Source organism: Gekko japonicus, unplaced genomic scaffold (genome assembly GCF_001447785.1).
Source record: "Gekko japonicus isolate JY-2015 unplaced genomic scaffold, Gekko_japonicus_V1.1 scaffold2815, whole genome shotgun sequence".
In the NCBI taxonomy this organism is placed as follows: domain Eukaryota; kingdom Metazoa; phylum Chordata; class Lepidosauria; order Squamata; family Gekkonidae; genus Gekko; species Gekko japonicus.
The window spans coordinates 10,829-25,600 of record NW_015166507.1 but is presented as its reverse complement, the minus strand read 5'-3'; the positions used below and the strand labels follow the sequence as shown (position 1 = coordinate 25,600).

Genomic DNA, 14,772 nt, shown 5'->3' with positions numbered 1-14,772 from the left:
GGGGGGGGTCAACAGTGGGAGGGCTTCTAATGTCCTGTCTTCTGTCTTCAGAGTGATGCTCTGTCATCTTGGTGCTTGGGGGGGGTCAACAGTGGGAGGGCTTCTAATGTCCTGGCCCCACTGGTGGACCTCCTGATGGCACTGGTATTTCTGGCCACTGTGTGACACAGAGTGTTGGACTGGATGGGCCTTTGGCCTGATCCAACATTGGCGTCTCTTATGTTCTTATGTTCTTATGTTCTGCTCGAGTAGCTTGCTAGTTGAGGGTGCTCTTCTCTGCCATTGTCCTTGGTACAGAGGAAAGGCTTCGTTGCTCTCTGTTCCAGACGAAGTGGGTGCCTGCCCACTAGCCTTTAAGGGTAGGGTTGGAGAAATGTGTGGGGAAAGTCATGTGGAACTGTTTTTCTTGGTAAGTGTTCTCTGCCCATGGATCGGGAACTGTGTGGGTTTGACTTGGCTGTGTGGGTGGAGTGCACATGGTCCCAGTTTGGCCTTGGGGCCATTCTGTGGCTCAACGTTGCCATCTTTAAGAGGATGTGTGAGATGAAACTTCCTGAACACTTGAAGGCAATATCCACCTTCTAGGATAAGTAGCACTGGCGGATGGAGCAGGAACCATCTGTGGCTTCTTCTCAGCAATCGGGACAGCCTCATCAGTCAAGGGCCGCAGCAGAAGAGGAGCTGTTCCCCCCGGAAACAGGGCCAGAGGGGACCGGTTGAGCCTCCCTTTATCTTCATCCAGACAGGCCAGAGACATTTCATTCATGTATTTACTTTGGTTATAGTTCACCTTTCTCTCGGAGACTCCAGGAGGATTACTGGATGAACAAACAACCCCCTCCCCGAAGGAGTAAGGAAAACTAGCCCCAGAGGAGGATGCAGGAGCCATCTGTTGCTTCTCTTGGAAAGCAGAAGAGGAAGCTTCCCCCCCCCCGGGGGGGGGGTTATGATCCTCCTTACAAGCTTATGTAATTTACTAAGATAAATGAGCATCAGAAATTGATTGATGAATTAGAAGATGAAAATAAGTTATTAAAGGGTAAAATCCGTCTTCTAGGTTGTTTGAGCTTTCACCTTTTGCTTGGAGCTGCATATGGGAGGGAGGATTTAAAAATACAACACCCAATCTTTGTATAACCGCTGTTTTTCCTAAGCGGGGACTCAAAGCAGATAACTGTAGTTTAAGAAATTAAGAACAGCAAAGCCAGAGAACCAGACCAAGATCCAGCCATTGCCACGTGCCCTTCTGAACAAGAGTGCTTTGCATTTCCTCCTGAATGCTGTAGGGCATGGAGCTTTCTGAACGTTCTCAGGAATGCTCTTCCACAGCCCTGCCATGGAAGAAACACGATCTGATCAAGGGTGTTCTGACTTGCTTTGAGCAGAAGATGGAGAGAAGAAACTGCAGAACCGGAGCGGCCATGTGAGTTCGTACAGGGAGATGGGGTCCTTCAGTATGTGGGTCCCAGCACCTTGGAGTGAACCCATACACAAATGGACAGCCAGTGAAAAGATTGCAGAACTGGCGTAACATGAGCAAAACAGCTCTATCCGAATTGCAATCGGGCTGTTGCATTTCAGACTAGTTGAAGTTTCCAAGATATCCTCAGGGGAATCCCTCCATAGAAGCTGCTGTGATAGTAATTACTCAGTATTATTGTAGCAAGGGTTGACATGGCTGAGTCCAGAAGGAAAGATAATTTATGAGCCAGCTTTAGACAGTCTGATTTCAGGGCCTTATGTAGCTATTTAATTACTTGGGAGATCAATCAGCTTTTATTGGCATATAACAATGAACAAGATCCAACAGGAATAAAAATAAGAATATTTTACAGTAGATTTTTTTTCTAACTTGGCATCTCCCATGTCAATCCCCAAGGGAAGCGGTCAGCATCTCCTGTTGCAACTTTTTTTGTGATCAGCCTGATACAAAAAGAACTGGATCCATCTCCATCTGCTTTGCCCTGATCTATGTTACGTTCTAGGCATCTCAGCAGTATGGTATGGTCCATGCTATAAAAGGCTGCTGATAGAACAGCTCCTACAAAAACAATAAAGACACATTCCTTTTATCCATTTGAAGATGGAGGTTGTCCAGCAGCACCGCTAATGCCGCCTCTATCCCAAATTCAGGGCTTAAAGCCAGATTGAAAAGGATCAAGGGCAGATGCTTCTGCCATTACCTAGTCGATAGCCATTTTTAAAAATGGAGGGTTTGAGGCAGAGGTTTGTAATTAACCCAGACCTACTGATCTAAAGAAGCCTTCTGGAGTAAGAGTCGAATGATACCTCATTCAGGGGCATTTGAAAAATCCCTTCTGCCCGAGAGGCATTAACATTCCTCTGCAAAAAAATGGGGGGGCAGTGCCTCCTGCTGGGCGTGATGAACTGTGAAGGGTGTGGATCTTAAGTGGCTTGTGATGGCCTTTGCAAGGAAACTGAACTGCTCCAGCATCACCAACTTGATGATGCCACAGATACCCTGTGGGTTGATTAAACTGGCAGGTCAGAGTGGATCTGACATCTTATCAACCAAGAACCATTTGAAATGGCTACAGCTAAAGTGCAGAAGAAGGGGACCACACCAAGGCAAAATGAAGATGAAGAAACAAATTGGCGCAGAGGGAAATAGAATCTTATAACCCCCACTAAAGATTCTTTTCCCTTCTGCACCAATTTGTTTCTTCGTTTTCATTATGGCTAAAGTGCAAATTATCAGCACTTGGGGACTCAGTCCTAGGAGTCATCCAGTGCCCAACTGAAGAGATCTGGGAAACTTGAAACACTTTTATGTGTTATTGGGTTGGTCCTAATAAAGGTATTTATTTAATTCATTTGTACCCTACTTCTCTCCACTGGGGACCCAAAGTAGTTTGCAATGTTCTCCTCTCTTCCATTGTATCCTCACAAGAACCCTGTGAGGTAAGTTAGGCTGAGAGTGTGACTGGCCCAGGGTCACCCAGCAAACCTCCATGGCAAGTTTGGGAATTCAGATCCAGGTCTCCCAGATGCTAGTATGATGCTCTTAATGGCTACGCCACACTGCCTCTCTGGTGTTACGTGGATGGTGCTTTTGACCTGTCAAGTCCTCAGTCAGAGCACCAGCATGCCTTGAGTAACTGTGTGACCGTTTTCATGTGTTGGGCCCTATGGTGGGGCCACGAAGTCCTGAGCCAGTCCTGACAAAATGGGCCTTTGTGTGGATATTGAAGTCCTCTGGGCCTCATAGTCTAGGGAAGTGCTTTCCTACTGTCTTGGTCTTATGACCCACTGGGGTGGGGGGGAAGCTTGCCCAAATCAATATAGCTGCCAAAGTCTGGGGCCTTCTGTTGGCGGCTTCACAACCCGCAGGCTGGGGAGCCCCTGGTCTAGGAGAGTCCAACCCCAGCAGTCAACTGTTTTTCCCTGATGGTGTCTTTAAAAAAAAAAAAAAATCACCACCCCCTATAGATATATAGGGGGTGGTGCCCCAGCAGTCAACTGTTTTTCCCTGATGGTGTCTTTAAAAAAAAATAATCAAAAATTTTAAAAACACAAGGTTAGACTAGTTTGTTAACCTTGAGAGTTGTAGCCTGGCTGTCTTGGCAAACAACTCCTTGAGGGAAATGTACAACTTGAGATAATGTTTTCTTCTCTAATCAGTGACTTGATTCTTCCAGTAAAGGTCAGTTGCCTTCCTGGTGGCCAGCAATTTGGCAGTGAAGAGCCCATGTTCACCACCTTCCCGTTTGGGTGGAAAAGGTGTTCCCCCCTCAGCCTCGGTGCTGGCAGCCTTGGCGTTTGTTCTGTTGGGCCTCTGTGGTCGTGTCAGGCAGCACACTCGCTGTGTTTCCTAATGGGCTCACCCTGATCTCTAAATACATTGTCACACTTTCTTTTTTTCCTTTTTTTAAAAGTCTTTTTATTGGGTGTTTTTTTTTTACAATAAACAGATTTTAGTAACATTACATTCAAAGTGTCATATATGATTACCAATAGAGTTGTCTTAATAATAAAAAACTAGCGTTATTACATATTAACAAGATAGCAAGTTCAGCGAGCATAACAACAGTTGCGTGGAATATTTAACTAGATTCCGTAGCTAGATGATAGTGGGCAAGGGTTTCTCTTATTCATGCAGAACCAATTTGCAATTTGCACTTTAATATATCTAGGCATTCCGTGTGCATTGAAATGAAACCAGTTATTGGCTTAGTATGTTCAGATATATGTGATTGTGTGGCTGCAGATCTGAGGCAAATAGATATTCCATGAAAGGTAGCCATTTTTCCGCAAAAGTAGACTGCTTAGGATAGAGTTCTGAATGACTGAGACGGTCTGTTATTTTTTCCGTTATCAATTGATCCCAAACTTTATTCAGCCAGCATGAGCGAGATGGGGCTTTATCTGCTTTCCATTTAGATGCAATCGCCGTTTTGGCGGCCACTATGAGACTGGTGATTAGTTCACGATGGAAGGATGGTATGTCTTTTGTCGTGCTTTCTTTGAGCTGCTGGGGCCAGGTCACCATAAAGTATCCCCATCCCTGTCCAAAACTATGTCCTGTCTTGCTTCATCTTAACAGCCACGTCCAGGTGGTAACAGAGCCAGCTGTGAAATGATTATTGAGTTGGGTCAGTGGAAGGTGCACGAGTCAGGGATCTTGGGTTATTTCTCCTCTCAACAGCAGTAGTTCCCAAACCTGGGAAAGTTCATTCCTGGGGCCATGAGATCTGCTGTGGCTAATAAGCGTATGGGTTGGGGAGAGGAAGGGGAGGAATCGCTCCTTTTCTCTTCTTCTGGAAATGCACTGCTGGAAGAGGATTGAGTGAGTGACTATGGCCCCAGTCACACGGGGGAAATTGACGCGGCCAAAGTGCGGCTTTTTAGAGCCACACCAAAAGAGACACACGGCGGTGGGATCAGACAGATCCCCTGAGCCACCGCACAGTTGCTCCCCAGCACGATCAGATGCCGGGGGGGGGGGAGCCATGGAAGGGAGAGCGAGGCAGCCAGCTGCGCATGTGTGCGCATGCGCAGTTCGGCTGGGAGCCTCGAATGCTCCTGAAGACGGGCGTGCTGGCGATCCCACGGCCGCGCTTGCTGCGGCGTTTCAGGTTGATCCTACTATTTCCTAGGGTTTTTTTAATGCGCGTTTTCGGCCCCGCTTCCCAGATGTTGCGGTGTGATCGCGCCCATTTGCTGCGCCCCCGATCCGTCCCTCTTGCAGGCCAAAACCTCCCGTGTGACCGGGGCCTTTGTCTCCTTCCCACTGCAGCTTCTTGCTCCTCGTGGGAATTAGTCCACATGGCTTCTGTGATCCTGGAAGTTGGAAAGGAGTGCTTCAGGGAAGGGGAAATGGGGAAGATCTAATACCATTGTACCTGCAGATCATGGGATCTGTCCCATTTTCTCCCAGGCCATTAACATCCAGAAAAAGGCAAATGATGGGTACAACTTTATATTTAAATGGTTTTATGGCTTAATTGCTTTGTAGTTTATCTGCCCTGAGCTGTGGGAGCAAGAGTGGCTGAAAGTGGAATTTCAGTTGCCCTTGAAGAAAGGCAAAACGATAACTAGAATCTCTGCCTCCATTTGGGGGGTGGGGGCGGAAAAATATTTGAGTTGTTTTCACTCTGTCAAAATAATTTTATGTGGGAAATGGTTAACTTTTGGGATGCCTCTCAGTATGGCCTTTAAAGGCACAAGGTCTCTGAAGTGTTTCTTTAAAGGAGTGGGAAAATTCCATGGATGATTTATGAGGCAACCTGGATGTGATGCCAGAAGAATCCGGTTGAGCAGCCGTGCATTGCTAGGTTAATGTTTTTTATTAGTAAATAACTGGTCTTATGAGCAGCCATATTAACAGTTGAGGAAGGCCTCTGTGAAGTGAATCTCCATAATATTCTCTAAGCCACGTGCAGAGGAGGGCCCTCTGTCACCTCTGTCCAAGAAGCCACTCCCACATTGCAGTGTTTTTGACTGCCCTTCGCCTGTTTGTGGAAGGGCAGCTGCAGACTCAGAGCTGGCAGGAGGGGGTGGGTGGTCCAGAAGAGGAGCCGTCCAGCTACAAGCACAGAGCATATGCGAATGCCTCTGGCTGGAGCAAGACAGTGGTTTACCATTTCCCACCTTGCTGGAACCTTACACCCATAAGGGACAGAGGCCGCTAAGAGCCAGATGGCTAGAAAGTAGTCTCTTCCTTATGGGACAGGAAGAGCCGAATGACCTTACAGGATAGACCCTCAAAGCAGAGACTAAAAATTCCCAGGTTATGAGCTAGAAGCTCTTTTGTGCTTACCTTATGGCTTCTGACCCAGGAAGGCACATACTATGAAAGAATAAACATTTACCTAGGGACTCCATCTTGCCCATGTGGTGAGGGACAATGTGGAGAAGTCCCAGCCATGAGGACTAAGGTAATGATGAACTACAACAAAGTCAAGAAGAAGAAGGAGATTGGATTTATACCCCGCCCTTCACTCGGAGTCTCAGAGTGGCATACAATCTCCTTTCCCTCCCCCCCCCCACAACAGACACCCTGTGGGGCTGAGAGAGCTCTTTCGAGGACTGCTCTTGAGAGAACAGCTCTGAGGGAACTTGTGACTGACCCAAGTTCACACCAGCAGCTGCAGAAAAGCTAACCTGTCTTATATTCTTATATAAGCCAGTTTGGTGTAATAGTTAGGAGCGTGGACTCTAATCTGGGAGAATCGGGTTTGATTCCCTGCTCCTCCACATGACCTGGAACCAGTAACAGGTTGTTTCAGAGCTGTTCTCTCAAGAGCAGTCTTTGAAGTAGCTCTTGTGTCTGTTGTGGGAAAGGGAAGGGAAAGGAGATTGTAAGCCGCTCTGAGACTCCTTGAGGTAGACTCCTTCTCCTATTTTGAATGTAAAAAGGTAAAGGTAAAGGTTCCCTTGCTTGAAAGCCAGTCGAATCCGACTCTAGGGTTGCAGTGCTCATCTCCGTTTCAAAGCCGAAGAGCCAGCGCTGTCCGAAGATGTTTCCGTGGTCATGTGGCCGGCATGACTAAACACCAAGGCGCACGGAAGGCTGTTACCTTCCCACCAAAGTGGTACCTATTTATCTACTTGCAATTTCTTGCTTTCGAACTGCTAGGTTGGCAGGAGCTGGAACTAGAGACAGGAGCTCACCCCGTCTTGCGGCACCCGGGTCTTGAACTGCTGAACTACTGACCTTCCACAGCCTGCAGTTCAGTGTCTTAACCACTTGAGCCACCGCAGCTCAATGTACTAAGCCCTAATCTCTTGAAACACATAAAGCCTAATTGGTCTTGCGCTTTGAAGTGCCATAACAAGGAGGAGCAGTGGGTACGCTCGCCATCCCTTGTATGCAGTAGCTCAAAACAGTGAAGTAGCAATAGATCGCTATCACACTAGCTGTAGGATCAGCAGCTAGGTGGAGCCTCTGAACTGTAGCACAGGTACAGAGAGCTAAACATGGGATTCCACGTAGCAGGCGAAACTCTTAAGAGCCACCAGTGGCAGCAGTTGTCACCCAGCTTGTTTTTGGCACCCCCAGAAAGTGAGGGGAAGGGGCATCGTTGCAGAGCAGAGACATGGAACAACCATGGTATTTTCCTATTTCCTGGAGACCAGCCCACAGGAGCAAGGAGGGCTCTGGGTTCATTCACCCCATGTACTGGGGAGGGAGCAGCACTTCCTACGTTGTTCCTCTCATGGTGGTGTCAAGCAGAGATCTGTCTTGATCTACAGATTTAGGATGGGGGTAATATATTTGCTAAGTTTGACATAAATGGAGTGTGGGAACTTATTTAACCTTTTCTGTTGAAATACCAGATCATAATCTCATTTTCCTTGGTGTTTATGCCACCGCCCCCCTGCCGCCGCCCCGGTTTAAAAAGGCAGGCCAGGGGGGTGGTGTGGCAGAATATCCTGCGCACCAGGTAGGATCACAAGGGTGACATTTGGATCATGAGAATGACATTTCACTACTGCAGTAGTTTCCTTGCTTTTCAGAAGAATTGTGAGTTTTTGCAAAAATCACAGACAGAATACGCAGAGCACAAACAGATCAGACATCCCTATCCAAATTCGAAACAATTTGGTTTCCAGTATTCTCTTACCTTTCAACGCATGATATACTCCCAACCAATGCATATTATCACAAATGGCTAGTGATGTGAAATTTATTATGGGAATGTCAGCTAACAAATGATGGAATACTTATCTATTACTTTCCTAACTCATTAGGACAACAATTTTTATGCTTAATAGAGGATCTTTCTGTAAAATTGTTAGGTTGTATAAAGCACATTGACTTCGTTTTAGAATATTGTATTTTGAGGTACTTTTAACAATTTGAAGCTCTTCTGATATTACTTTCTGTATTGACAAATTAAAACAATAAAGTATTTTTTTAAAAAGAATAATAATAATAAGAATTGTGAGTCGCAGGAAATCCACAGTGCAATCCTGTGTAGAGCTACTGCAGTCAAAGCCCATGGGAACGAATGGGCTCCAATTGGCAGAACTCTGCATAAGATTCTACTGCTAGCATTCTACCCTTACTTAGCCCACTAGGCAGGAACAATGTCACTTGGATTTCGGTACTAAGTGCCTGGGTTGTATTTGTGTTTACCACCTATTACCAAAGCAGCTCACATCAGAGAATGAATTATACTACTTGCCCCCTTGGAGGCTCTGGGTCGTTCAATTTTCTATTCAAATTATTTGCCACCTTGGAACTGCTTTTTACGTATGTCTATGTGCTGTATTTTTACGCTGGTTTAATTTAATTTGGATCATTGTGCTTTTATTCTGTTGTAAGCCGCCCTGAGCCCTGCTTGTAGGGAAGGGTGGCCTAAAATTCTAAACAATAAATAAATAAATATTTAAAATAAGACTCCTATGAAGCATGTAAAAACAATCCGCAAATCCCTCAGACTAAATATCCACAAACAACATTATCCTTATTATACAGCATAACCACTATTAATTGTCCTCCAAAGTAAACCAAATTTGACCCAAAGCCTTTTGAAAAATACGGGTTTTCAAGCCCTCCCAAGAGACCTCCGAAGTGGGGCCTATCCAGTGGCCTCCTGGCTGGGCTTTCCAAGTGTCAGACAGGAGGCACTTTGGCTGCAAGAGAGCTCATTGGGAGCCTCCCTCCGGATTGCTTTTCATGCTGGGAGGCACGCCAGACCTGAGCCCAGCTGCAGGCTTTAGCTGCTTCAGAGCTCACGCACTATATAACCAGGTCGGTTTCCACTGTGCAGAATGATTATAACCGCAGGCAACACCACAGAATTATGGTTTTGAACTGCATTTACCTCAACCCACCCTGAAAGTGGGTCGGTGATTAGCAGTGATATCTATACTGCTTTGAGTAAGACCAGATTTGAGCTACTGTGACGTAGGGTTTGCTAACGCCTCGTGTTTGGTAGTGGCGGTTTTGATGTGTACTAGACGCCAAACTGATAGTGGTGCTTAGCATAAATAATGTGCACACCCGTTGAGCACAAACTTTCAGAAACTGAAAGCTTGAGGTTCAGCTTTGAACATTATTCTGGGTGGTGGTGGTGGTATTTAGGTTAATTGGCTGAAGCTCAAGTGTGGGCAGCTTGTCATAAGTTTGGAAGGAGTGTTAATCTGCACCCTTGGCCAAAAGTGTGGTATCTTGTATGGGCTGCCATGTTAGAAGAGCACGCACAAGAGCCTCCGGCAAGTTAGGCAAGCCACGTGTAGCAAGTCAAAGATAAAGAACTCCAGGATGTGACATTATTCCAGAGGGAATGTGGCGAGTCTGTTCACTCCTGGTCACGCAGCAAAATCCATCCAAGAGCAGTGCTGAAATTGAGCAGCAAGTCTGGTCTGTCCTGACCTAGGTGTGACAACTGCTGATTCCAACGGTTAAGTGTAGAACGAGTGACACCCTCCCCCCAGCATCACGGGCAGGGAGGAGAGAAGCTCAAAGGGCATTTCTTGCATTCTGTGGACTTGTCCTTTGGACTCAGCTGCATGAATAAAACTGACCAAAGCCAGTGCCTTTGCGAGCATGACTGGCAGACAGGCTGCAGGCAGTCTCATGGGCAGTGCTCAGTTGTGGTGACACTCTGATCGACTTTTTTGGTCGGGTGCAGGGGGAAGGGGTTTGTACAGGTAGCAGCAGAGCGCACCCAGCACTCTGAATCCTTGGTCTCAAAGTGCCCTTAGCGGGACCTCATGCCCCATGGCTGCAGTTTACATCTCTTTAGGTGTGGTCCTGTCTGTAAGCCATTTCATGGCCCCATAAGTGCATGTGCATGCCTTCCTTGAGTTCACTGTGTTTGCTTTATATGTGCTGTAAAGAAGTGCAATGCACCCCAGAATTTCTACTCAAAAGTTTACTGTGATTGGATCTACATTACAGGGCTGCTGTGAGGAAGCAGTGCACTTATCTCAGGGTTAGTTGATACCCCAGGGAAAAGACTGGCAAGGTGAGTCATTCCCCCCAGCCTTAGAGCAGTCAACCCAGGCACATGCTAGTGGAGCTGGTCAAGGGAGAGGAAAGGTGTATCATTGACAACTCAGGCAGAGTGTTGCTCCCAGGGGGTAGAGACCTGGGTTGATGGGGTTTCTTCCTCTTAGCCAAGAAGAAGTGCTCTGATCCTAATGGAGGAAGGGACCCCATATAGAAGTTATAAATGACCAGGGCACAAGAAGGAAGGTCTCTCTTAGTGCAAGCCTCTTCAAGGGGCTCGCTTTTATATCAAGACTCCATCAGTACTATGTGTGGTTGAATAATGAGGGAAAGCCCAGCCATGCAAACTGAGGCAGCAGAACTTTTCTGAGGTGCTGTACCTCCAAGGAGAAAGCGGCTATCCTTATTTTAACATCTTTTAGGGACAAATCTGGAACAGGGTTAGGAGGGTTCGTTTTTCTTTGCTCAGTTCTGCTGGATAGAGAAATGTCATGTGTCATTATTTTTATTAAACCTAGTTTGAATACTGGAAGTCTGATATCTGTACCTGCACCTTTTGTTGTGGAGATATAAGGGGAAAGGCATATCACTACCCTAGTGTTCTGGTGAGGCGGGTAGCATGACTGCTGCTGAGGGACTGGGGCAAGGAAACTATGGGTCCCTGTCATGTAGGAGGCTCATGGCCTCTCAGGATTATTGACAGCCCCAGCAGCACGGTGGCCTGGCCCTATGTGGAAGATGCTCTTGTCAGCTGACTCAGTGCAGTTGAAGGGGGATCCTTTGTAGTACCTTGCCGAGTGTATCAGGGAGGAATTGCACAGGAATCTTATAAAATCCAACACTTGTAGGCTGTTTACTCCCCGCCCCCCAAGCTGGAGAAGATTGTTTGCACTCCTAGCTCACTCGCTCGTCATTAGACACTAGTAGCAGTGCTTGTTGTGGTGTGGCATGGTGTGCGTGTGGCTGTGTGAGGATGGCCTGGTGTGGGTGCAGGGAGAAAGCCTTGAAAGCAGTGAAACAGAGCATCTGCAGGGCCTTTTGCTCTGTGCTGCCTGGGGCAGCTGTGAAATAACAGAAATGTTTGTAGTGATGAATTTAATTTGGTAGCTGGTTGTACATAGCTGAGAGTGGAGCAGAAGACCTTCATGATCTGGGATGTGTTTGAGCCGTGGGTAGCGTGGACCATTACCTGTGTCAGACATCCGTTGACTAGACAGATCGCGGACAGACTGGTTTCAGATTATTTTTTTAAAGTAGAAACGTAATCTGGTTTAAAATGAGATCTGGATTTAATACAGACATGTTAAGGTCCATACACAGGGGTCGTTTCCTGCGGGAGCGCACAGGAGTGGAGCTCGGGCAGTAAGGAGCCCAGGGGGCGGGCACATGCAACAAGCGCTGCCCCCTGCTCCCAGTAGCCCTTAGTCGGGCCATGAGGAGCAAGAAGCAGCCAGGTAAGTTGCAGAGGGCCCCCCCCGGCCCGCCTTCAGGTACAAGCTCTCCCTCCTCTGTGAGGGCAGATCTGCACGTTCCCCCCATAGCTAGCAATCCAAAACAGTCCAGTGGAGCCTGAGCAGTGGGTGTTGCCCTCTGATACACTTCCAGTGATGTCAGGGGGTGTGGCATATGCAAATAAGTTATGCGAATGAGTTATGCTAATGAGCTCCTGCACCTTTTTTTCTACGAAATGACCCCTGTCCATACATATAATCTCTTGCGGCTGAGCCATGGTCATACCTGCAGAACTTAAGGCTGCTTTTCTGCATAAAAAGAAAGGAGTGGAAGAATAAGAGCCTGTCTTTACGCATTGCAAAAGGCCATCATTTTTGTGTCTTGTTGTGGGTCCAGGGGGAAAGTCAATAGTGGGTCCCTGTCATGTAGGACAGACAACAGTCTCACAGGCAGGAGAGGCTGCCCTGTGTCCCACCCCGTCACCCACAGAAGTCCCTTTAGTTTAAACTATTCATATAGGCAAAATTGAATTTAGGAGCAGATTTAAATTTTGAAATTGCTGAATGGACTCAAATCCTCTGTTTTTGTGCCTCTTGCCTGTGAGTGGGTTTTGCATGATGGCAGCAGTTCATGGAATTAATGAACTTTTTTTTTTTTGGCAATGTATTCTTGAATACTTGTTATGGGATGGAGTGGGGGTGAGGGTGTGGATGTAATAGAAAATCACCTGCTTGGCTATTCACTGGCAAAGGTCAACCTCAAACAAACTGGACTCTTAATGCTTTAAAAACTTTTGTCCTCCTTCCGCAAGATCCCAAACCCCGTGTGTGTGTGTGTGTGTGTGTGTGTGTGTTTTCTTCATTTGAACCATACTGACCTGCATAAGACTCGGATGTCGATGAAGCAGGGTGTTCGTCCTACTTCAGACTTCTTCAATGACTTGCTGATACACAAATTAAAAATGCCTGGCTTGGAGGAGCTAAGTGTGGAAGATAAGGGTTCTTCCCTAGTCTTTTCCGTGCCATGGCACTTTTCTGTCTGCTGGAGATTTCTTGGTCTTGAGGAGCATTCTGTCATGGGAGCCCTAGCCCACAGCCTGAAGTGGTACTGCCCATATGGATCTTTAGTGCCTTGGGGAGAAGTAGGCCTAAGAAGCAAGGGCCGAATTTCCTGAAAAAACTCTTTCAAGGGCAGTAAGCATCCCTGAAGAACTATTTTATGTGATCAAGGAGAGGAATGTCATTTGGGACATTAGCTCAGCTCAGCTCTGCTTGAACACCTGAGTAGGCCTAGTGAGTTGTTACCCTCGCATCTACTCCTGCCCTGCGTTCCATGGATTTTAAGCTCTGCCTCCCCAAGTAGGGTCTGCTTGGTACACAGTCAAAATGGGCAGGTGTCATTGGGGGACAGGGTTTGTTGCTTTTAGCTGGCGTCAGCCTTGGCTTTCTTGGAGTAACTTGCCTTATAAACAGGCCTTTGCTAAATGAGGTTTCCAGTTCAACGGGATGTTTGCTGGTTGGAGAATATGTATGTTGTGTTTTCTTTAAAACTCTTTCTGTTGTTTCTGCTTCTCTTCCAGTTTGTAACAGCATTGACATCCGGAACAACATGACCAAGTTCAGCTTGCTTGAAAACTGTACTGTAATAGAGGGACACTTGCAGATCTTGCTGATGTTCAAAACCAAGACTGCGGACTTCCGGGATCTCAGCTTCCCAAAACTGACCATGATCACAGACTACTTGCTGCTCTTCCGGGTCTACGGCCTGGAGAGCCTAAAGAACCTGTTCCCCAATTTGACTGTGATCCGAGGGACTCACCTCTTCTTCAACTACGCCTTCGTCATCTTTGAGATGTTTCACTTGAAGGAGATTGGCCTCTACAGCCTGATGAACATCACCCGCGGTGCAGTGAGGATCGAGAAGAATGATGCGCTCTGCTATTTGTCCACCATCGACTGGTCTCGGATTCTGGATTCCGCCGAAGACAACTACATTAAGTCCAACAAGGATGACAAGGAGGAGTGTGGAGACGTGTGCCCCGGAGTGGTGCAGGGGAAAAGCAGCTGCCCGGCTACCGTCATCAACGGCATTTTCATTGAGCGCTGTTGGACCCATGAGCATTGCCAGAGAGGTAGGGCTGTGCCACAAGATTTGCTTATTTATTTAGAACATCTTTATGCCGCCTTTCCACCCGATCGGGATCCCCAAGGCGGCACACATAGAAAACATTAAAACAGTTGGCCATTAGAAACGAGATTTAAAATGACGAAATAATTCAATGAAGACGCATAGCAATCAGTGACAGAGAAGGGCCAATAACTGTTGTTGGGGCATGCCAAACGAAACCAAGTCTTCACCCACTGCTAGAGAACAACAGGCGCACCTCCCTGGGGAGGGAGCCCTAAAGCTGTGGTGCTGTATCTGAGGAAGCCACCCATCTAGCCTCAGGTTGGGGGCGGGGGCAACCAAAACAGGGCCTCCGAAGAGATGACTCTTGCACAGGTGTGCCGTCTGCTCCATTGTCACCTAAATACTCTGATGCTCCGTGTGGTACAACTAACTCCCACACAGTCTGTCTGTCTTTCGTCACAGGTTGGTCGGTCATTAAAGCATTTCTATCCCATCTCCCTCCCCGAAGGACCCAAGGCCAGTTACAATAATAATTCTGAAAAATCGTACAGACAGGAAGTTTAGAATATATAGATTTAAGTATGTAAAACGTACAAACCAGGATTTAAAAAAATAAGCTTCAGTTTGGTAACCTGAAGCAGCAGAACAAAATGAGTCCAGTGGCACCTTTGAGGCCAACGAAGTTAAGCTTCTACCCAGAATTAACCTTTGTCGGTCTTGAAGGTGCCCCTGGATTCAAACTTTGTTCTAAAAATAAGCTTAAAATA

General features: G+C 46.9%; 1 protein-coding gene across 1 annotated transcript in view; it reads left to right on the top strand.

Annotated features, from left to right (window-relative positions):
* The window catches only part of LOC107111283 (insulin receptor-like), a gene marked incomplete at its 3' end in the record, with an annotated part of 21,004 nt that extends 6,998 nt beyond the window's left edge, over nt 1-14,006 (top strand). The window contains exon 2 of the mRNA XM_015412232.1: nt 13,455-14,006. Within this exon, the coding sequence (XP_015267718.1) occupies nt 13,455-14,006 (552 nt within the window). The remainder of the gene's footprint in view (nt 1-13,454) is intronic.
* Nucleotides 14,007-14,772: the final 766 nt, after the last annotated feature.